Source organism: Chelonoidis abingdonii, chromosome 21 (assembly GCF_003597395.2).
Source record: "Chelonoidis abingdonii isolate Lonesome George chromosome 21, CheloAbing_2.0, whole genome shotgun sequence".
In the NCBI taxonomy this organism is placed as follows: Eukaryota; Metazoa; Chordata; order Testudines; family Testudinidae; genus Chelonoidis; species Chelonoidis abingdonii.
In genome coordinates, this window is record NC_133789.1 from 12,941,120 (window position 1) to 12,965,321 (window position 24,202).

Genomic DNA, 24,202 nt, shown 5'->3' on the forward strand with positions numbered 1-24,202 from the left:
TTTAGTGTATTAAGATTAGTTTGCATTTTTGTTTTATTTGCTCAGTAATCTGCTTTGATCTCTTTGCTATCCCTTATAATCACTTTAAATCCATCCTTTGTGGTCACAATTGGATGATTCTTTGATTTTCCATTTGTGAAGGACATAGCCACACTTCCTGTGCATTGTCCAAATGCAGTTGGAATACAATCCACTGCCCACTGTCTATGGGGAAGGCAAAATCCTAGGATTTCTTTTGTTGGCTCTTCAATCAGATCTTTGTTTGGGACAAACAAGTGGCCCACAATCCAAGCCAGTGAGTGCTGGCATCCTTTCCATCGGCCTATAGCATTGACACGTGTATCCAAAAAGGCTTCATCAATTTGAGCAGTACACTGGAATGTGGCAGTGCACTGCAGCTTTGGTGTATTGGCAGGTCTGGAACAGCCAGGACCTTAATTGTGTTTCTGGACCACTGCAATGCTGGCACAATGCTTGCCAAAACTGGAAGCAACAGTATTGGTATTGATTTGAGAGAGTCACTAACAATCCAACATGCAGCGTTAATTTCAGTGTCAACGAGATTGGTGTGGAGCTGTTGCGCCAAACTGGTATGCAATACTCTGCTGTTGGCAAGACCAGAGCTTGTACAAACGTTCAAATCATGTGTACCTCACATCCCCAGGATGTGCCAGAGAGCTTCTGGATGATGTTAATCCTCTTCTTTATCTTCTCTTCAGTGTTGCTGATAGCTCAGCATCTAATTGAGGGTAACCCCAAGGTACTGTGGACTGTGATCATGTGAAGGAGGCAGACCACAAAAGCCCACTTTCAGCAGCACTTCGGCCTCCTGCGTATTCCAGTGGAAGGCAGAGACAACGTGTTCAGACTATTGGGTTTCAGTCAACAAGCTTTGAAATATGTCTCAAGTATCTGGAGGTGGTTGTTCATGACCTTTTCTGTGGCCTTCAGAGAGGGCACTTGTATTTCTAGCACAAAATTCTCTGCATAAATGAATTTATGGAATGACACAACCACAATGTCTCTGGTATAGAAACTGAACAATGTGGGCACTAAAATAGATCCGTGTGGGAGAACGTTGTTCAATCTCCATGATTTACTGGCAGATTCACCAAGGGGAACGGAGAATCGCCTGTTACTCAGCAATCCGGTGATGAGTCTGTTGGTGATTGGCATGGGAACCTGGTTCAGCAGGAGACCTTTGTGCCAAACAGTACTGTATGCAGAAGAAAGGTCAAAGAAGGATGCCACTGTTTTTAATTTTCACTGGTAGCTGATTTCTATGTAGCTGGTTAAGGCCAGCACCTGGTCACAGCAGTTACAACTGGTTCTATATCTGGCTTGCTCATTGGAGACCAGTTGCTCCAGTGTTGGCTGTAACCTTTGAAGTAGGAGCTGCTCCAATAGTTTATAACAACTGCAAAGGAGAGAGATGGTCTGGCAGCTTTTTGAATTGGTGGCCTCTTTTTTGGACTTCAAAATGGTTATGATCTTGGCTACTTTCCACTCTTGTTATTATGCCAGATGACTGGATGTTGCTGAAAAAGTCTGCCAGCCACCTTCTTGCCTTTGGGCAAAGATTCTTCAGGAATTCCAGATACATTCCGTCCATTCCTGTGGCCTTCTTGGACTTAGTGTTGGAGAGACCCTTGTCCACTTGATCTATTGTGTAGGGGGCAGAAAAGGGTGAAGACAACTGGCACTAGTTCAGGGTGCGATAAAAGTTATTTGTGGACTTGCTGCCTGATGATTTTATCCATCAGCACAGAGGAGCTGGAAATTAACTGTGCAGAGACAGCATCTGTACTTATTTGAGGTAGTTTGTATACTGCTGGAGCCGCACTGTCTAAAAGATAAAGGAGCTTCCAGGCTTTGCAGCTTGACCTTGTGAACTCTAGTGCGTCACAGTTTCAACACTACCTTATTCTTCTTGCTGAGTTCAAAGACTCAAGCAATGCTGTTGTGGGGGAGATGACAACCTTCACATGGTCTCCCCTATTACGTGCAAACGCACAACAAATGTCATCAAATTGGCAACCAAATGTTCTTAAGTGACCTCCCGGTCAGAAATACAACAGCAATAATGGCCCATGTCAGGGCCATACCTTCATTCAAATAGGCCCACTGCTGCAAATTACACAGCTCAGCATCAAGGGTCAGTCTAACGCAAAGTGTGATTACATAGCAATGATGCTGAGGACTTAAAACATTGATGTCATTGTACTATAAGAAACACACCTGGAGAGTGAAGGCCAACAATCAAAGATCACCAGATATGCCCTCGTATCTGCAAGCCATCACCCCAAATATGGCCATGCGATGTATGTAAAACATGACTTAAGGATTCCATCCAGGTCATGCCTATTACAAACCCCTACTCAATCACCATCGAGATTGTAGATCTGACAGTCAAAAACATGTACAAGTCACCATCAATGGAACAGCTATGTCCAGCATTACCAACACCAAGTCATCCTACCATCCACATCAGTGATTTCAATAGCCACCACAGCCCACATGGCTATAAGAACTACCATGCTGGAGAACAGCTGGCATCCCGGGCTTTCACCGAAGACCAACATTTCCTCTACAATGCCAAATGTAGAGACACATTCTGGTCAGCCCAGTGCAGGAAGTGCTATACTCCTGACCTTTGTTTTGTGTCATGAGACATCAGTGGCCACTCAATACCATCCACAAGATCAATTCTCGATGACTTTCCCCAACAGACAACACAGCCTGGTAGTGACTGGGTAGCCTACAAGCTCCATTTATTTGATCCCTCCCAAAACTGTGCTAGAATCTACCATCTGCTGACTGGTCCTACTGTGTAGTGACTGTAGAGGGCTCAGTAAATGGGAGCTCACTATATCTGGCTCATAACCACTGCTTTGTAGGCCTAATAATATCAACTAACAAACTGAGCATTGCCATGGGTTTCAGAAAAGCATTCACTTCTTGCTGGACAGAAGTGAGCAAGGCACCCTTCCAGCAAAATCAAGCTGACAAAAGCCCCAAAACCACAATACAGGACTGAGTTAACAGGAGTATTCACAGACTACCACAACTTGGCAAACAGAAACTCAGATTTCACAATTTAACTTCAAAGAGGTCCAGCTGCTATCAAGCACACTAAGTTAGTGAACCTTCAGGACGGGTTGTTGGCCTTCCACACTGCAGCAGAAAGCAAAAGCAGAAAGCATGCCCAATTAATACATTCTATGGGTATTTCTCCTTAGCAAGTGCCGAAAGCAGGGCATTAGGTCTGCCCTTCTAGTCACTGCTTCTAACGTTTGTAACTTCAATGGTTTTAACAAATATATTGAGGGAGATTTTCCAAAGAGCTTAAATGACTTAGAAGCACAAGTCACACTGATTTTAAATGAACTTGTACACCTAAATTATTCAGGTGTTTTTGAAAATTCCAGCCAGTATTTTTGCTCCCTATTTTATGTTATGTAATAAAATAATATAGGTACAGAATATTTAGGCACACCACTCTACTGCAAATTGTTTAGGCAAAAAGAAAACAACAATTATTCAAAAGTACTACATTTTGAAAGAGAAATTCTAAGCAGCAAATACCCGATGTTTAGTTATGAACATGAGCATGTTGCTGGGCAGCTTTCGCATGTGTACTTCCAAAGGACTGGCCAAAGGCTTTTCTATTCAGCCACTATGTCATTTTTTTTCTGACTAACTTTCAAAGTACTTCCACTGGCATCTATTTTCCAACCAACTTAACAAAAACCCACTTATAACTCTGCAGACCTCTCCACATGGACACACAGGCTGGCCTGAATAGAATGCACTAACGTACTCTACAGCCTAGGGATTCAAGGATTTAAAGGGCTTTAACGATGTGGTGATGAAATAAGAGTTTAAGGAAGCTGTTTCACTGGCAAAGGGATAAGATACATCCTGAGGCACTGGACTGATCCCATCTGCACCACATTGAGACACAAAAAGGGAGAAGTTGCTAACGCCTCGTAGCAACAAATCAGTTTCACTACCTGATGCCACTCAGCAAGACATCAGCCTCTTTCTAACCTGGCACTTAACACCGTGGAGGCAGGTGAACAGATGTGATAAGTCTGCAGTAATGTCTCTATAAAACAACTGCAGTGAAGGTCTCTTCTTGGAAGTGCAAAAGTCAGATTGATTTTCCTGTATCACAGTGAAGCCGCAAAACATCACCCCATATGCACAGAAGATGCAGTTCTTTTGCTCTGCCATCTCACTTTAGTCTTACAAGACTTTCTTTGCATGAAGAAATTAAGCGAGGGTGACAAGTCAGAAAGATGCAGCAGAACATAAGCATATGATTTAAAACAAGAGATCAACGGGTCTGGGTAATTTTATGGATCAAAAATATTTGTAGTAACATGTATTAAGTTGACATTGTTCTTGTCCGAATTAGACTCCTTGGTAGATTTCACCTTATGTGGTATTGTGTAAAACGTATGTGCACTTAAGTCTCACTCTATGTAGCACTGTTAATGCCATCAGGGAGTAACTCCAGCACAGTCATCAGAAATACTAAAAATGTCCTCCATCCCTGGAGCATCCGCCAGCTACAGCCAGGCTCACAACAACTGCAGCGCGAACAGAGACAATGATTAGATCAGGTAAAAATGCCAGAATATTCATTGTTTTAGCCAGAACTGTGGATGCTCAGCTCCAATGCTATGGCTACAACAGGAAACCAGAACCTCCAAACTCCCCTTATTGAGGAGCTTTGCATCTGACTCCAGCAAGTTCTCTCTACAGGGAGAGAGGAGACAGGCTTGCAGCTTTCATTCTGCTTGGAATGGCACTGATAAGCACACAGATTTTTACACTGGCCTGACCGTGAGTGAACCTTACACCGGCCTGACTATGCTACTTAGACTTTTCAGTTTTCACTAAGCATTGATCCTGTTACGATGAACCTAGCTGTTTGCAGAGGAAGGGGTCAGGGCTGTCAAAAGGTTTAACTGCCTTTTAAGTGTCTCTGAACAACAGGTGAACTTGTCAAAGTGAACAAGTTGGAAGACTTGACAATAGCTCAGGAAAAACATCTCTGGGGGACTTGAAGATCAGGCCTTCTAAAAATACCAACCGCTTTGAGTTAGTTTCCCAGACCTGAAGAAGAGCTCTCTGTAAGTTCAAAAGCTTGTCTCTCTCAATAACAGAAGTTGGTCCAACAAAAGATATATTACCTCACCCACCTTGTCTTTTACTGCTTGAATGGCCATTTATACTCCCTTTCTATGATTAGCTTAAGAACCCTTTGCCAAAGAAAATGCATATGTGCCAGACTGAAACAGACTGTGTCACAGGTAACCTTAGAAAGTTATAATTGAAGAGACAATTTGAAACCCTCATCAGAACAACTGGAACTTGTGCAGAGGTCTGAAGAACTTAAGTAATTCAGCCCTAGGATAAGGATGACTGCATGGGTCAGCTATATTCGTGTGATAAAGAGTAACTAAATTTAAACATGACATGTCCAAAAAGAGAACTTACATTTGATGCTTGATATTATTTGCTTTTTTGATCTAAAAAAGAACTAGTCAACACCCTTACACTTTAACATTGATGTGTCCAGTCTCAGGGGTCTTACTGATGAGGGAAATGGACTAAATGATCTAATAGGTCCTTTCTATCCTGAATTTTTAATCTCTTAATGCTCTGCAGTCATAAAGCTAATTGCAGGTTCTACTACACTTCTAAAACACTCTCTATAGTTACTGACTGCAAGGTAGTTTACACTGGTTCTAAACCGATAGGGAATTCTTCCTGATGAGAAGCCCCCAATGAGTTTGATTCAATGAATCCTCATCAGTTTGTCCCACTAATTACTCCTCAATTCAACACCAAACATTAAGAAACCCACTCACACTCCCTCCCCACCCACACCCACTCACAGTAAAAAAACTGACTGATATGGCTTTTTATGCTTGAAATTTAAAAAAACCACTAAGTGGGTTTTTAGCGCGTAGCCTGTTCTGACTGGATGAGGGACCCTCTTTTCCCATTCAATACAACATCTCCAATAGAGATGCATGATTAGCTAACACAACCCAGATCTCTCCCCTGCTAATAACTAAAGGATTTGTTTAGCTTACATGTAAGACGGCTGGGTTATCTTAAAATACAAATGGAGAAAGCAAATAGGTTTTTAAATACCTTAGTTTCCTTCTAAAAGATCAGATCCGTATGCGTCAATGTAAAAGGCCCTCTTTTTTCATTATATTCACACCATCCTTTGGTCACTTGAGCAATAAGAGTCTGTGTCTTTCAGCCTACACCTGTATGAGCTAATAAATCTGTATTTCAACACTATCAAATATTAAAGGGTGCTTTTTACATTTTGGTTAATCTCCATACCTTCTTAAGCTGACATTTCACGGTCCTTATCACCTCTCTAGTTAAACACAGAACGACCTTGATAAATCACAAACACTGTAAGAGCAGGACATCCTCCTTTCATTCTGAAATTCTATACGAAGAGACCATTTATAAACCCATTATGGATGCTGCAGAGCTCTATATGCACTTAGGCAGCATTCAAGTGTGGTTCTGCTCTGAATTGGTATCACCCCATGCAAAAGGAATCTGCTGATTTTAATGACTGCAGTAAACTTTTACCCCTTTTTTTACTTGTAAGAACAGTACCACTGTTGGGAAGTGGGCTGGATTCCACTTCTTGGGAATCATCAAAATTGTTTACTAAGTTGCTATCACAGTTACACTTGTGCAAATCCAGAGTCACCAGGACTGCACAGATATCTCTGAGGGGGTAGCCTAGCCTCTGGAACCTTTACTACTGATGGCGCACAAGGAAGAAAGGAGCCAGCTTGTGTCTCAGATCCCACTGGAGTCTACAGATCTGACAGCTGGTGGGGATGGTGGAGGGAACAACTTTCCTCCTTGTAGACTGAAACCATCTGATTACTGAATCAGTGACACGCAAATATCATGGAGCCCTCTGACAGCATTTTATAGCCATTTCTCATCTGCAAGTTCTGCTAAGTCCAGTGAGGGTTGGTGGGGTGCCTGCAGGCCCCAAGGGAGGGAAAGCTCTCATGCCATAAAGCTCAATGGTACGTCAAAAAATTGGTTCATATGAGTCTTGGCTCTGGAATTTATCTCTGAGCTGGCAGAGATAGCATGTGCTCAGCCACTGGAATGAGGCAATGCCTTATGTCACATTCTGACAAAGTGCTGATAAGATCTAAATAGACTCCACCCTGGGCCTCTTTCAGATGTGTGGAAATGGTTTGATACAGGCCTAACACAGGATGTCACATCGTGGCCCTGTCTGCCTCTGGACAGACACCAGTCTGTTGTGAGAAGATCCAACTGTGGTATTCTCATGTGTTCCAAAGCCCCACTGGCTCTGGGCAGAACCGAGGCTCTATTCCTAGCGTTAGGTCCCTAAAGCAGACTCCCAGGCGCAGATCTTGTGCCTGCCCCCTTCCTTGGGATGTGGGGCTCTGCACCCAGCTGCCCAGACCTTTGAGTCAGTACCAAAGTCCGAGTCCCCAGCTGCTGCAGGCATTCTGAGCTTCTTGATTAACCCTTTCAGGACAACATGGCAGGCCAGTGAAGAATTTAGGCTTAGTAAATGGATGCCTTAACCACAAACACTTTACTCTTGAAAGCCCTCAAGAATTATAGAGCTTTGAAAAAACAATTAATATTGAACACAGCGCACCCTTTGTCTGATCTCACGCCTCCTATGAGCCCTGGGTTTTGTCAGTTTCCATAGGCTAGGCAGCTCTTTGGTTCTGCTCTCTCTTTAGTCTGGGCCCCTTGTGGTTGGGGCCTGCCCCCCTTCACAGCAAGCCTTCCTCCCTTGAATATTCTCACAAGTTATTGGGCTCAGTACAGGGATAACTGGGGTGAAATGTAATGACCTGTGATCATGACATGAGAGACTTCATGATTCTAAGGAAAGAAAGGGGTGAGAGCAGAAGAGTAAGGACAACGGACTTCTAAAAAGTTTTAACAGACTCAGAGATGTCCCATTGGAAGAAAATTGAAGGGGAAAAGGAGTTCACAAGAGTTGGCAGTTTCTCAAGGAGACAGTACTAAAACACGCAACTGCAAACTATCCCAATGGAAAGAAAAGATAAGAAGAATAGTAAGGGACCAATATGATTCCATCAGGAGCTCTTTAATGACCTGAAAATCAAAAAGGAATCCTACAAGAAGTGGAAACATGGATGAATTGCCAAGGAGGAGTACAAAAAAAAAGCACAATCATGTAGGGACAAAATCAGAAAGGCTAAGGCACAGAATGAGTTACACCTAGCAAGGGCTATAAAGAACATCGTATTGCCTTTTATATACACTTGGAGCAAGAGAACAAATCATACCATACCAACCTCAATTCCTTCTTTGTCAGGGTTACTGACATTGTGGATGGGGGAAAGCAACAGATGTGCTATATTTTAGTAAGACTTTTGATACACTCTCTCATGACATTCTCGTAAGTAAACGGCGGAAATGTGATCTAGATAAAATTACTATGAGGTGGGTGCACAAGTGGTTGAAAGACCATAGTCAAAAAGGAGTTATCAATGGTTTGCTATCAAACTGGGAGGACACTATCTAGTGGAGTCCCACATCAGCCAGTTCTGGTTACGGTACAATTCAAAATTTGAATTAATTACTTAGATAATGGATTGGAGAGTATGCAAGCTGGGAGGGATGGCAATAGCTTTGGAGGACAGGATTAGAATTCAAATTGACTTTGACAAATTGAAGACCAGTTCTGAAATCTACAAGATAGAATTTAATAAAGATAAGTGCAGAGTACTTCACTTAGGAAGGAAAATCAAATGCCCTTCTACGAAATGGGAAATAACTGTCTAGGTGATAGCACTGCTGAAAAGGAAAGGGTTTATAGTGGATCACAAATTGAATATGAGTCAACAAAGTGTCATGTAGTTGCAAAAAAGGCTAATATCATACTGGAGTGTATTAACAGGAGCGTCAAACCTAAGAGACAGAAGGTTTTTGTCCTGCTCTGCTTAGTACTAGGGAGGCCTCAGCTGCAGTGCTGTGTCCAGTTCTGGGTGCCACAATTTAAGAAAGATGTGGACATAATGGAGAGAGTCCAGAGGAGAGCAACAAAAATTATAAAAGGTTCAGAAAACCTGACCTATGAGAAAAGGTGAAAAAAACTGGGCATGTTAATTTTGAGAGAAGAAGACTGAGGGGACTTGATAACAGTGTCAAGGGCTGTTACAAAGTGACTAGGGATCAACTGTTCTCCATATCCACAAAAAGTAGGACACAAAGTAATGGGTTTAATCTGCAGCAAGGGGGATTTAAGTTACATATTAGGAAAAACTGACTATAAGGGTAGTTAAGTTTTAGAATACGCTTCTCAGAGAAGTTGTGGACTCTCTGTCTTTGGAGGCTTTTAAGAACATGTTAGACAAACACCTGTCAGGGATTTAGGTTTACTTAGTCCTGCCACAGAGCAGGAGGCTGGATGTGATAATTTCTCAAGGCCCCTTCCAGTCCTACATTTCAGTGATTCTATGCAGGTCAGATTACATGATGTAATGGTCCCTTCTGATCTTAAACTCTATGAATCTCTGGCCTTTTGACCATGTGTCCTGGCTGAGGAACTCCAGCCCCTTCCCCTTGCCAGACTTCTCTGTACCAAGTCCATTGTTCTTGGGGACAGGTCCATAGCTGATGGCCCTAAATTGATCTGACTTAGCTTTTCAGACTAGGTGTAAAGCTCCGACTTACTACGAAATAGATGCCTTAGTCCAGAATGGAGGCTTCAGTATAACAAAGCTCAGACTCCAAAGTGGAGCTCCTGAAACAAAGTGACAAAACAAAACAGAGTTCATAGTTAGACAAAAACATGTCCCTAATCTGTCATAAGAGAGACAGAGTTGAGGACTAGAACTTCTTCCTTAACATTCTTCCTATTGCCTAGGAGCTGCTGCTCACATGGAATGTAAAGTGTGCCCTGTTTGGAGATGCCATACTGCCCTCAGTGTGCTTCTTCTCCAGGAAGGAGGGTGGGAAGAGGGCGAGCATCTAAGCAATTGTCACCTAGGCTGCTCCATAAGTTGATCAGCAGGGGGCACCCAGTGTTCCCAGCCATCCAAACTCAACCAATTCATACAGAATTCATAGAGCAGGTCCTCAAAGAATCCATTTTGAAGCACTTGGAGGAGATGATGATGATCAGGAACAGTTAACATGGATTCACTAAGGGCAAGTCATGCCTGACCAACCTGATTGCCTTCTATGGTGAGATAACTGGCTCTGTGGATATGGGAAAAGTGGTGGATGTGATATCTTGACATTAGCAAAGCTTTTGATACAGTATCCCACAGTATTCTTGCCAGCAAGTTAAAAAAAAAAGTATGGATTGGATGAATGGACTGTAAGGTGGATAGAAAGTTGGCTAGATTGTTGAGCTCAACAGGTAGTGATCAATGGCTCAATGTCTATCTGGAACGGTATCATGCGGTGTGCCTCAGGGTCGGTCCTGGAGCCAGTTTTGTTCAACATCTTCATATTGCTTGACTTTAGCAAAGCTTTTAATACAGTCTCCCACAGTATTCTTGCAGCAAGTTAAAGAGTATGGCTGGAATGAATGGACTATAAGTGGATAGAAAGCTAGCTAGATCCTGGCTCAACGGATAATGATCACGGCTCCATGTCTAGTGCAGCCAGTTCAAGCGGCAAGTGCCCCAAGTGTCGTCCTGGAGCCAGTTTTATCAATATCTTCATTAATGATCTGGAGATGGTGTGCACTCTCAGCAAGTTCCCAGATGACACTAAAGTGGGAAGAGTGGTAGATATTGCTGGAGAGTGGAACAGGATAAAGAGGACCTAGACAAATTAGAGGATTGGGCAAAAAGAAACTTGATGAGGTTCAACAAGGACAAATGCAGAGTCCTGCACTTAGGACGGAAAATCCCATGCACTGCTACAGGCTGGGGTACCGAACGGTGAAGTAGTTCTGCAGAAGGACCTAGGGGTTACAGTGGGCAAGAAGCTGGATATGAGTCAACAGTGTGCCTTGCTGCCAAGAGGCTAACAGCATTTGGGCTGTATAAGTAGGGGCACTGCAGCAGATTGAGGGACGTGATCATTCCCCTCTATTTGACATTGGTGGGCTCATTTGGAGTACTGTGTCCAGTTTTGGCCCCACTCTATAAAAGGATGTGGAAAAATTAGAAAGAGTCCGCGCAGTGGAGGGCAACAAAATGATTAGGGGCTGGGAGCACATGACTTACGAGGAGAGGCTGAGGGAACTGGATTGTTAGTGTGCAGAAGAGAAGAATGAGGGGGATGTGATAGCTGCTTTCAATTACCTGAAAGGGTCCAAAGAGGATGGATCTGGCTGTTCTCAGTGGTACCTGATGACAGAACAAGGAGTAAGGTCTCAAGTTGCAGTAGGGGAGGTTAGGTTGGATATTAGGAAAACTTTTTCATTCAGAGTGGTGAAGCACTGGAATGGGTTACCTAGGGAGGTGGGGAATCTCCTTCCTTAGAGATTTTTAAGGTCAGGCTTGACAAACCCTAGCTGGATAATTTAGTTGGGAACTGGTCCTGCTTTGAGCAGGGGTTGGACTAGATGACCTCCTGAGGTCCCTTCCAATGCTGAGAGTCTATGATTCATTAATGATCTGGATGATGGGATTGATTGCACCCTCAGCAAGTTCGCAGATGTCGCTAAGCTTGATCTACAGGGAGAGGTAGATATGCTAGAGGGTAGGGTTCAGAGTGACCTAGACAAATTGAGGATTGGGCCAAAGAATCTGAGGAGGTTCAATGAGGACAAGTGCAGAGTTCCGCACTAGGACGGAAGAATCCATGCACTGCTACAGACTGGGACCGACTGGCTAAGCAGCAGTTCTGCAGAAAGGACCTGGGGATTACAATGGATGAGAAGCTGGATATGAGTCAGCAGTGTGCCCTTGTTGCCAAGACGACCAACAGCATATTGGCTGTATTAGTAGAGCACTGCAGCAGATCAAGGGAAGTGATTATTTCCTCTTATTCGGCATTGGTGAGGCCACACTTGGAGTACTGCGTCAGTTTGGTCCCCACTACAGAAGGAATTGGACAAATTGGAGAAAGTCCAGAGGAGGCAGTGAAAATTATTAGGGGCTGGGGCATATGACTTGTGAGGAAGAGCTGAGGAACTGGCGGATTTAGTCTGCAGAAGAGAGATGAGGAGGGATTTGATAGCAGCCTTCAACTATCTGAAGGAGGGTTCCAGAGGATGGGCTCAGCTGTTCTCATGGTTGCGATGACAGAACAATGAGTTAAGTTCTCAGTTTCAGTGGGTGAGGTCTGGTGGACATTAGGAAACACTGTTTCATTAGGAGAGTGGTTGAAAGCATTCATTGAGGTGGTGAACACTGAATGGGATCCCCTAGGGAGGTGATGAATCTTCATCCTTCGAGAGTTTTTAAGGCCAGTTGCAAAGCCTTGGCGGAACTTTTAGTGGTTCTGGTCCTGCTTTGAGCAAGGGATTAGACTAGATTGTCTCTGAGGTCTCTTCCAAACAATATTCTATGATTATATGAATAGTTGCTTGCCCTATGTAACTGTCATTCTTCTAGACGTTAGCAGAGAATCCTGTGGCACCTTATAGACTAACAGCGTTTAGAGGCGTGAGTTTCGTGGTGAATACCCACTTCGTCAGACGCAGGTAGTGGGGAATTTCCAGGGGCAGGTATATATATGCTAGCAAGCAAGCTAGAGATAACGAGTTAGTTCAGTCAGGGAGGGTGAGGCCCTGTCTAGCAGTGGAGGTGTGAAACCAGGGAGGAGAAACTGGTTCTGTATGGCAAGCCATTCACAGTCTTTGTTGAGTCCAGCAGCTGATAGTGTCAATTTTGCAAATGAACTGAAGCTCAGCAGTTTCTCTTTGAAGTCTGGTCCTGAAGTTTTTTTGCTGCAGGATAGCCACCTTAAGGTCTGCTATTGTGTGGCCAGGGAGGTTGAAGTGCTCTCCTACAGGTTTTTGTATATTGCCATTCCTGATATCTGATTTGTGTCCATTTATCCTTTTCCGTAGTGACTGTCCAGTTTGGCCGATGTACATAGCATTGTTAGTGTGGATCTAGACGTTGTTAGTGTGGATCCCACTGTGGGAGAGCATATGCCTCATGTACACAAGATTGGAGTCTTGAACAGCAGTGTCCATCAGAGCCATACACCCACATGAGAGCACGAAGGATGGAGCAACTGCATCCCTCTCTGTCCCCTCACAATTCAAAGACTGAGGACACCAAAAGCAGGGACAGAGGGAAGGTTGTAGGATCCATACTGACTACAACTCCTCAGAGAAGGACAGTTATGTAGGGTTCAGCTACCATTGTCTCCAAGTATATGTCACTGTAGATCCCGCTGCAGGTGACTGGCAAGAAGTAACCCCTCTGGATGGTGGGATGAGAAGTATCAGTTGCACCAGTCAAACAATTTTATACTGTTCTCCCAAACTCCACATCGTCCCTTGTGGCTAAGTCCAACACAATGTCTAACAAAGGTTAGTGAGCTAACTTCACAATGCAGCTGGCTTGCAGATTTCAGAAACCGACACATTTCTCAAGCAGATGAAGAATGCTACCTAAGCTCTGGTGGAGTGAGTCTTAAGCAGGAGAGGTACATCAGCCAATTAGTAATGCAGTCAGATACAGTGTGTTACCCACTTAAAGATTTTGTCTGTGATAAAATGGCCTGGCCTTTGGAATGACCAGCTACAGAAGGAAATAAATGGGGAGTCAGTGTGAACAGTTTGGTTCTGTAAATGCAGTAAAAAACAGGACTCTTGAAACATCCAGTTTGTGTGAAGTCCTCTCTCCCAGTGTAGAGTGGGACTTGAGAAGAAGACAGACAAGTTACTTGATTGTTTCAGATGGAATTCTGAGACTATCTGAGGAACAAACTCAGGGTGAGGTTTTAACACCACCTGGTCTCTATGACCTAATGTGTGAAGGGGGTCAGCCATGAGAACTTGAACGCGGTTTAGGATAGAAAACTGGGAGAAAGATGCTTTGGTGAAAATGAAACTGGGAGACAATCTTCGGGAGGAAAGCTGGATGCGGCCTGAGCTGAACCTTGTCCTTACAGAACACCATGTAAGGAGGCTTCGATGTTACGGCCTTGAGCTCTGACACTCTCCTGGCTGATATTATCGCTACCAGAAACACCACCTTCTCTGAGAGAGACAGCAGAGAACATGTCACCAGTGATTTGAAAGGTGGCACCACTAGCCTGGAGAGGACCAAATTGAGGTCCCAGGTCAGGACTGGTTGTTGAACATACAGATATAGCCTGTCAAGACCTTTCAGGAAACGATTGATCATGGAGCTGGCAAAGACCGACTGGGCCTCCATGCCTGGATGGAAGGCCAAAATGGCGGCCAAGTGAACCTTTACTGACAACATGGACAGCCCCTGTTTCCTGAGGTGAAGAAGGTAGCTCAGTATGAAGAGTATGGACACGAGAGTTGGAGATGGATGGTGTTGTGCCGACCAGACTGAAAATCTCTTTCTCTTGGCCAGGTAGATAGCCCTCGTGGAAGGTTTCCTACTGCCAAGGAGGACTTGTCTGACCTGGTCCAAACAGGTGAGCTCCATCGGGTTCAGCCATGGAGTTTCCGCGCCATGAGGTGCAGTAGTTTGAGGTTTGGGTGCTGGAGACGGCTGTGATGCTGAATTATCAAGTCCAGGAGGAGCAGCAGGGTGATTGGGGATTTCACAGACATTTCCAGGAGAGATGTGTACCAGTGCGGACGGGGCCAGGCTGGAGCTATCAGTATCACCGAGGCCTCATCCCTCTGAACTGCGGAAATGGGGTACAGGAGTGGGGGTAGGTGGACACTCTGACATCAGCTCCCTCCCTCCCACACCCTATCCCATCCCCACTCTGCACAGCCAGCAGGAGGGTCCCAGGAGCAGCTGCAGGACAACACAAAGTGGGGGAAGAGCACCTGAACACATGCTGCCAGCTGTGCACGCTCTGCTATCAGCTGAGTAGCACTTACGTCTCTCCTGCGCAGCCGCCCAAGTGCGCAGCTTACAGGAAACACAGGCGCTCCCGCTGGCTGGCTGCGTCTATTACAGGGAGCCTGGCGGAGGGTGGGTGTACAGGTGCTCATAGCCCTATGAGGGGACAAAGCACCTGCGCTCGTTCCTCTTTCCAGTTGGAGACAAAAAGGCAGGGGTCCGCCACAAGGTCTTAGTGGCCCCACTAACTTTTAATTATTGGCAGGGCAGTGTGGGAGGGGCCCAAGGGAACAAGGATGTCAACCATGGGGTCAGCGTCCTCCACCACCTACTCCGTCTGGATCCCCAGGTTCTGTGCCACCGTCTTGAGCAGCAGCTGCAGCACCCTGTTTTCCTCCAGGGTCGGGGCCACTGACGTGCCTACCACCACCTCATCAGGCTAGGACAAAGGCCTGGCTGGCAATGGATATTATTCCCTGCCCTCAGCAGTGAGAGGGTCTCATGACCCCCGGTGTCCCGGCACAGTCACTGACGTTAGGACCAGTGCGGTCACTACCAGTGTGCTGTGGTGGTCGATGCCGTGGCAGCTGACTGCGGTGTTGGTGTCCGCGGCGTAGCTACCGCCGGGTGCCCTCAGTACCGATCCAATGTTGGATCCGAGGCTGACACTGGCTGGCTTTGGAGTGGTGGAGGCACAAGCGACATCAAGATCGACACAGACCTGGAGTGTGATCTCTGGCTCTGTCCCTGGCGGAACACCCAGGGCACCCAGAACGGCCAATGACCCGGCCACAGTGCCAGGTCGGGCTGTCTATCACACTGGGACCGAGAACTTCTGCTCCTGCTGGAGCTGTATGATTCCACCTCCGACTCCCAGGACTCCAAATAGGAAGATCACGGAGGAGCGGTGCCAGAAATCTGCATCAGGGGCTGGGTGACCGGTGTGGCTCCCCCATGTGGGTGGAAGATGCCAGAGAGCAATGGAGCCAAAGGCCCTCGTGATCTCTCCAGCCTTGGAGGGGATGACAGCACCGTGAGCTCCATCAAGTTCCTGGCCACCTCAAATGCCTCTGGCGTGGACAGGAGCTGTAACTCTCAGCTCTGATGGACCAGGGAGTCCTGACGGTCCAGAATTAATTGGTCCCCTGCAGGGGCAGGAGTCAACACAACCCTAGTTGGTGGCAGGACCGAGCTGACATGGCCCATTGTGGGTCTCACGTATACCAGCTCCTTCGGTTTGACTGGAGGAGAGCGGCCCCTCTCTGGCCGCCTCCTCTTTTGGGCACCAGTGACAGAGAACGGTGCTGCCCCACGGCCTGCGTCAAGGCCTTGTGGGCGGAGCCATGATGGTGCAGAGGGCCTCTGGCTGAGTGCTTTTTTGGCACCGGCTCACGTGCCATCAGTACCAGCACACTCTGCACCGATGACTAGGTGTTCAGGGTCAGCTCTGCCGAACCAGGGTCCGAGTGCGGATGGAGAGCAGCCTCCATCAAAAGGATCTTAAGACGCTGGTCTCGGTCCTTCAGAGTCCTGGGACGAAACCCTCTACACATTCTGTAGCGCTCTTTTTGGTGGCTCTCCTCCAAACACTTCAGATAAGACATGTGTGGGTCACTCCTGGACATAAACTTGCCACAGTCCTCACAGGATTTATGCCCCAGTGCTGAGAAGAGCATTTTGGGGTGGGGGGAACTTGTAGAAATGAATCTTACAGAAAAAACTATCTAAGCTATCTAACTACTACTACCAAAAATATAATAACTATATTCAAAGTATGAAAGTCACTGCTAGAGCAGAGATGCTTGCCAAAGCAAGAGATACAGAAATTCCAGCTAACCATCACTGGCTGTAAGAAGGAACTGAGGAGATGGCAGGTTGGCAGGGCCCTATATTGAGCGCCATGCAGATGTGACCCCAGGGGGTGCCCAGGCCAACCCAACAGATACTGCTAGGGGAAAAATCTTCTGGTTGCCATGCACGCACACCTAATTGCAATGGACAGGAGCAATCACTTCAAGAACAAAAGCTCTGACACTTAATGTGTCCTTGGCTACAAACAGATCGATCATGGGAATCCCCCAAAAACAGAATACAGGCTCTATGAGGGACCTCCACAGTGACCACTCAGGACTGATCATGGATTATCTGCTCAAAAAGTCTGCCAAGTTGTTGCTGACTCCTGGGAGGTGAGGAACTATTGGGGTTATCCTGAGAGAGGCATGAAATCCAGAGTTTGATGGCTTCCAGACAGAGGGACTTCTGAGCAAGGGCCTCCTTGTTTGCTTGTGCAGTACATCATATAAGCATTGTGCGTCAGGATCTGCACTGCTAAATTTTAGAGGACAAGTAGGAACGCCAGACAGGTGACTCAGTTTCAGGATATTTATGTGCAATCCCAAGTCTTCTGGGGATCCCTTGCATTTGTAGGTTATCCCAGTGGGCTCCCCAACTTGTCCCTCACACATCCTGATTAATGTCTTTGTCAGGGAGAGAGTGGAGAATGTTACCCCTCATTGTACTTTCTTGACTTCTTGCTACTATCCTAGTTCTATGAGGTGCCACTAAGACCTTCTCACCCGCTAGATTTCTCACTGTGCAGTAGACTGACCTGGGACAGAGTCTGAGTCTAGCAGGCGGTGTCACTTACATGCAATGCTGACACATGGCCTAACACGCCAAGGCAAGACCACACCATTGTAGTTGGGTTTAATTTTCTCTCTAGTAGTGGCGACTGCAATTTTTGTAATATGTTCTCATAAGAAAGGTCCCTGAAAGGTGTTGGGAGAAGATGTGGAAACGAAGAGGGCAGCCATCTGCGATGACGTCTGTTGTGATAGTGAACTGAACATAGTGGAAAGAGGCTAGGCAGCCACCAAAGGTGGTGACAGGATTTAGACTGGCTCTTATTTGGCTCCTAAACCTGCTGCTTCTGTGATGGTCCTGGGTCTGCAATGAGGATGATGACAATAGGTGTTTCCTGGAGTATCAGGGTCTTTCTGTGGCAGCTGTCTATTCTGGGAGTAGGATGTTATCCTCTGCTTCTGTTCAGTTAGATATTTATATGGCTTTCAATAGTGATCAAGTACACAGATCCCTAAAGATTGTAATGTAGCCCCCCATCAGTCATTCTACAAAGGGAGCACTTCATCTCTCCTGCAGCTGATGAGATCCATCTCTTCAAAGGGGAGGTCCTCTTTGGCAGTTTGCACCTCTTTCGGGATGCCCAATACTGGCAGCCATGAGGACCTCTTCATGGTGATGGCAGAGGCACTGATCTCATAACCATCTTGGTTGCTCCAGCATGCATCCCTAATACTCTAGGACACATCCACGGCTGCTTGCAAGGCTGTTCCAGCCACCATCTGGTCCTCTTTTACAATCTCTTTCAGTTTCTCCCTATTCTCTTATGCTTTTCTGGACAGGAAGGGAGTGTTTTTGGGTGGTGTGAGTGTTTGTTTTTAACATCCAATTCAAACCAGTGGAGGAGGAGAAGTTTTTCAACAAAATTATGAAAAACACATTTTTTGAAGCTCTGAAGAAAGTAACAGGTCACATGCTCACTAGGTTCACCTTGCTGCTGGGGCGGTAAGACAGAACCAATAGGGGGCCACGACCCCTCTGCCCCTTATTGCCCTCACATGGGGCACAATAAGATACCGGGCATGTGCGTGTCTGTGAAGAACACTACTATTCAAAAGACTGAGCTCAGGCACACAGGCATCGACTAGTGGATCCACCCTGTTACACACTGAAGAACTTCCGCGAGTCCCAAAGATCATTCAAACACACACAACACCCTTCCTCCAAACCATTGTAACTGCTTAACCGCTTTCCTTTCAACCTTTTTATGAATCTGCTGACGCATCTGATTCATCACTATGCCAGTTCTCTTGCATGTTCATTCAGGACCGCATGGTCGGCATTTAGGTGACACACGCAGGAGATGGAGAAATGGACGTATTTTGTCCATATGAAAAACAATTACATGTTCATAGCTTGGAATCCATGTGAGATCCCCAACTCCTGAGGGATGTAAAGGGTCCATTATACATCCAGAACAAAAACCATCATACAAGTGAACCAATTTCACAGCCATTCCTTTTGTCTGCTTCCTGGGTGGGGGAAATCATGACTGACCTTTATATGTCTGTTCATAGCAGTAGACTGTGCCGCTCGCACCAGACCCTCTAATTCAGCACCACTGAAATTTTTGGTCTCCACAGACAATTCTTTAATATCTACATCTTCAGCCAGCAGCTGGTGTTCCCGCATCCTGGCTGTGTGGATATGAAGAATCTGAAGTCGGCCCTTCTCGTCTGGTAAACCTGAGAATTGTAAACAGAAAGTGTCAGTCCTTGGCCTCTGCTGTCTCAACGCAGCAACTTCAGGACAACAGTGTTTCTGGCAGCCTCTCCTTACAGCTCCAACATGCAGGTAATTGCTCCATGAGCAGCCTCCATTCATGTATGCAGAAGAATACTTTACAATGACTTATGAGAGAACCTCAACAAATATTGAAGACACCTTAGCCCCCCTTGACTAGGCCTTGTGAACATGACCCCTTAGTTCGCGGCAAGCTAGGGTGTGAATGTACCCCACACTAGATATCCATGTGCACCTTGCTGCTGTGCACTAAAAGCTCCCTAGTGCATGTTAATTTACTGCCATTTCAAAGTGCGGTAGATCAAAGCGAGGTACAGAATTTTTCCTGTGCAGCAGCAAGGTCCACACAGACGTGCAGCAAGCTAGAGTCACATCCCAGCTTGCTGCAAATGAAGTCTATCAAACCTTTAGCTAGAATTATCCCCCATTTACATATGGAGAAAATGACACACAAGGTTAAGTGACTTGGTCATGCAGCAAGTCACTAGCAGAGAAGGAACTCCTGTATTCAGTTCCTGAATCTCACTTGCCACGTGTCACACATGCAGGCAGGCTGGCCTCATGCATTCCTGCATCCCAGAGTGAAAGTCATGCATTCGTTGGGGCTATGGGCAAGCAGGGGCATTTGGGCTACAATTAAGGCTGCATGTCTGTCTTTTGCAGAGGCTGATGCAGCTGGCTCAGGGGCTGCCCGAACACTCAGGCAGCCCTTGGGCCTGCAGCAGCAGTTTGGGTGTGGGAGGGGGCTCAGGCGGTGTCAGGGGGTTGGGGTGCAGGGAGGCACTTACCTTGTGGGGAGGGCTCCCCAGAAGCAGCCGGCATGTCCCTGTAGCTCCAAGATGGAGGGGCCAGGGGGCTCTGTGTGCTGCCCCTGTTTGCAGGCCCCAATCCTGCAGCTCCCATTGACTATGGTTCCTGGCCAATAGATGCTGCAGAGCTGGAGCTTGTGGCGGGGGTGGCATGCAGCGTCCCCTGGCCTTCCCTCCCCCAGGAGCTGGAAGGACATGCCAGCTGCTTCCAGGGAGCTGCGCGGAGCTGGGTAGGGAGCCTGCCAGCTCCTCTAACGGCCCCCTCCTCAAACACCAGCAGGGGTCCCAGGCCGCGCACCACCACCGAGCCCCCTACCCCAGCACCAGCGGGGGTCCCAGGCAGTGTCCCCTCCAATTTTTTCACCCATGTGCAGAATGAATTTTGTTATGTGCACCAGTATAGAGGTGATGTGTGACACATCACCTTCATATTGGTGAACATTCATGTGATTGCGGTGGGGCCAAGGGTTTCGGAGTGTGGGAGGGGGCTGAGGGCTGGGGTGGGCCGGAGATGAGGGACTTAGGGTGCAGGCTGTCCCAGGGCTATGGCGGGAAGAGAGGACTCCCCCCAGATCTCTCCCCCCCCACAGCAGCTCTGGGCCAGGGCTGAGCTGGGACTGGGGCACCTCTCCCACAGCCACAGCAGGTCCGGGCCAGGCTGGGTTGGGGCTGGGGGAGGGGCGCCTCTCTCCTGGCTGCAGCAGGTCTGGGCCGGCCGAGAGGCACCTCTCCCTGCTGCAACCCTGAGTGCCTACGTGGCACTTAATAGGCTGCTGTGCGGCCGTGCAGCTTAGAGGGAACTTAGGTTCCAGCCCATGTGTCACCCCTGCCAGCACCCGCAGCCCAAGTTTTAGTCAGAGGTATATAGTCCACGTCATGAACAGGTCACAGATAGTGAGTTTTCGTTTACTGCCTGTGATCTGTCCATGACTTTTACTAAAAATACCCATGACTAAAACAAAGTCTCAGCTATAATTCATTCTGGTGGCTACAGTGGCACCTGCTAAACAGGAAGACTGGGGGCCTCTCCCCCTCCTCTCTGACTGTTTTCTACCATTTGTTAAGGTTCCTGCCTGCCTACACCTGCTCCCAAGGGAATCTGTTGTCAAGCCAATGCCTTTCACCAGCACTAAAATGACACTTTTGAAAAGTAGTGTTTCTGATTGTATGTAAATATACAAGCTAATTACATAGTTTACGTGTTTCAGAGTGGTAGCCCTGTTAGTCTGTATCACCAAAAAGAACAGGAGTACTTGTGTGGCACCTTAGAAAATAACACATTCATCTGAGCATAAGCCTTCGTGGGCTAAAACTCACTTCATCGGTCTCTAATGTGCCACAAGCACTCCTCGTTCTTTTTGATAATTTACATAAAATGTCACATAGGGAGCTGCACCAAACTTTGCAGTTATGCATTGCAGCGATGGGCTATTGCCTACTGAGCACCAACTGGCCCGCTTACCAATCTCCATTTTCACCTCCAATCTCCCAGGTCGCAACAGGGCCTCATCAATCAGGTCTGGTCTGTTGGTCATTCCTAAGAACAAAGGTGAAGCCAAAAGAAGCATTAGCTGAGACTAAGTTTCTATCTATCACCTAAATGTTAAATACAGCCTTATAAAAGTCAAGGAGAAGATTCTGAGAGAGAAAATAAAGAGGACTGTTTAAAAAATCGCAGCACTTTTGGAGGTCTGAGTAACGTCATGTAGGTTGTCAGTAGCCAGGATTGAACCTCGCACCTCTGGATCTAAACACAAGAGTTCCAATTCCTGAATTACAAGACCCAGCTCAGTTAGCCAAGGCTGTAGCAGACTCACCAATCTCTGTCTACCAGGTACCACTGGAGGGGGACAGAGCACCACACTGACTGGGTTACCCATGCTCCCCCACAAGACTGAACACGGGAACCCACAAGGCTCTCTGATGTCTTGGCTCACCCCAAATGGAGGCCTTTAAGAGCAAAGAAAACGAAAGCAAACTGACATAACTAAAGAATTACTACAGAACCGATTAAAGGGATATTTGAAAGTACCACAGCACTAGCGCTGACAGTTTAGTTGGCAGAGGCGCTATGGTATGAACAGGCACTTCAGACTTAATGCTCCTATCACTCTTGGTCTCCACAAGCTTATGAGGGTTGAGGCACGCTGGTGGAGAAAGGCAGGGAGGCTCCCAGTGCCCCTGTCTGGCCTGTACCTGTCCCGAGGATAGAGAGCTTTGTCAGGACTAAATTCCTGACTGCTGCTGAAATCCTCAGATTTCAAATGTTGAAGCCAAATATGTTGTTCCCACTCTGCCAAGACAGCCCCACCCCAGTTGTTTGTCATTTTATAGTGTCTGAGTCACTAAGTCTCTCCTTTTCAGCAGTGGGTTCTCAATCTTTATTTCATTGCTCTTCATACTTCGACATTCCTGTCAATACAAGTTTTTCCTTCTTGTGCATTTTATCCCCTTTCTTACTAAGACCAGCAATTGGAGGCTCTTACATTACACCACAGTTTTCCTTGGCCAAAAAGACGCATTCTGGGCATAGTTCATTTGAATAAGTCCAGTTTTTGTTTCCAGAATGCCTTGCATCAGCCCAACTGGAGTTATATGTCAGCACGGTCTTAGTGGGAGGGGATTTTGCAGCTTCTATTAGAGCTAGCACAGTGGGAGCGGAGGTGGATAACACACATTTCCAGACCAAGGCATCCTGCCTGAGCTGCACTTTTAGAAACCGCGGCTGCACGTGTGAGGTTTTCATACCAATGACCAAGATGTTATTTAGCTGCTCCACCCCATCGATTTTAGACAGCAGCTGGTTAACGACGGTATCGTGGACCCCAGTGCTGCCCATCATGCTTCCTCTCTGCTTGCAGATGGCATCAATTTCATCGAAGATTATGATGTGGAGACCACTGTTTGCCCCAAGCTATTGGAAAGAAATAATATAAGAATGCCCAAAGTTACCAATGAAATTGACCAGACAAAACGGCTAATATTCTACCCTTTCTTGGCTCCTGTTGGTGAGAGAACACTGAGACGTTGGCATGTTTTTATCAGTGATCCCTACAAAATGCTGTGTGGCAGACACCCTGCAGGTCAAGCTCTTAACATTCCATTGCCTGGTCTACACCAGCATTTAAAAGAGGGATAACATGTGTTAGCTAACATGCCACCTCATTTTAGGTCTATATGAAGTCATGTGTTAAACTGGCTCAGCTAAATTTAAGGCTCTGCTTTGGCTTTAATTTGACCAATTTAGCACATGTTAAATGCAGCATGTGCCTTGTCTACACGATAATTTTAAAATCTGTTAGCACATGTTAAGATAACTCCTTTAAGTAATAGTCTGAACAAGACCCTGGATACCAGGAGGCCTTTAAGAGAAGTAAACATTTTTGTCACCTACGGATTTTTTCTTATCTTCCTCCATATTTGAAATTCTCTAAAAAAGGCACAGGCTGCCATCCTAGTCTGACCACATTACAGAAGCATAATGCATTTACATTCTTATGATTTCAGGTGCTTTGCAGACATATGAGCTCTCCTTGTGTGTGCAACAATGGGGTCATGGCACTCCTTGGGCTTGCCTATATGCAGATATGACCTTTGTGGCTTATGGGGAGTAGGTGTGTCTATATATTTCACACAAGCAAGAATAAATAGGTACATCAGTTCTGCCCTCCTGGACCATGAGCTAGATAATTAAGAAAATGTATTTACTTAGGTAACTCCATCACTTTGAGATCCTGCGCACATTACAGCTTGAATCACAAAGCAAAAACTACATTCAAAAGTCTAGTCTAGTGCAGCTTTAGTAAACAAGACTAAAAAAAAGTCCAATCTAGTGTAGTTGAGGCCCTACACTCAACATCATCCCTCTGTCTAATGTGATAACTATGTAAAACCACATCCAATTAATTCCAAAATTTCAGGGAAAAACTCTAGACATCAATGGACACAACCCCAGTGATTCTGCTGCCAACAGGAACACCGGAAAAGCCCAGTTCAGAAGAAAATCTGACACTACAGGCA

At 46.2% G+C, this 24,202-nt stretch overlaps 1 protein-coding gene across 1 annotated transcript in view; it reads right to left on the reverse strand.

Annotated features, from left to right (window-relative positions):
* The window catches only part of NSF (N-ethylmaleimide sensitive factor, vesicle fusing ATPase), a 177,736-nt gene that overhangs the window by 56,079 nt on the left and 97,455 nt on the right, over positions 1–24,202 (reverse strand). Inside the window, exons 9-11 of the mRNA XM_032806572.2 lie at positions 22,931–23,096; positions 21,645–21,719; positions 19,128–19,315 (exon numbers count right to left, since the gene is read on the reverse strand). Of these exons, the coding sequence (XP_032662463.2) occupies positions 19,128–19,315; positions 21,645–21,719; positions 22,931–23,096 (429 nt within the window). The remainder of the gene's footprint in view (positions 1–19,127; positions 19,316–21,644; positions 21,720–22,930; positions 23,097–24,202) is intronic.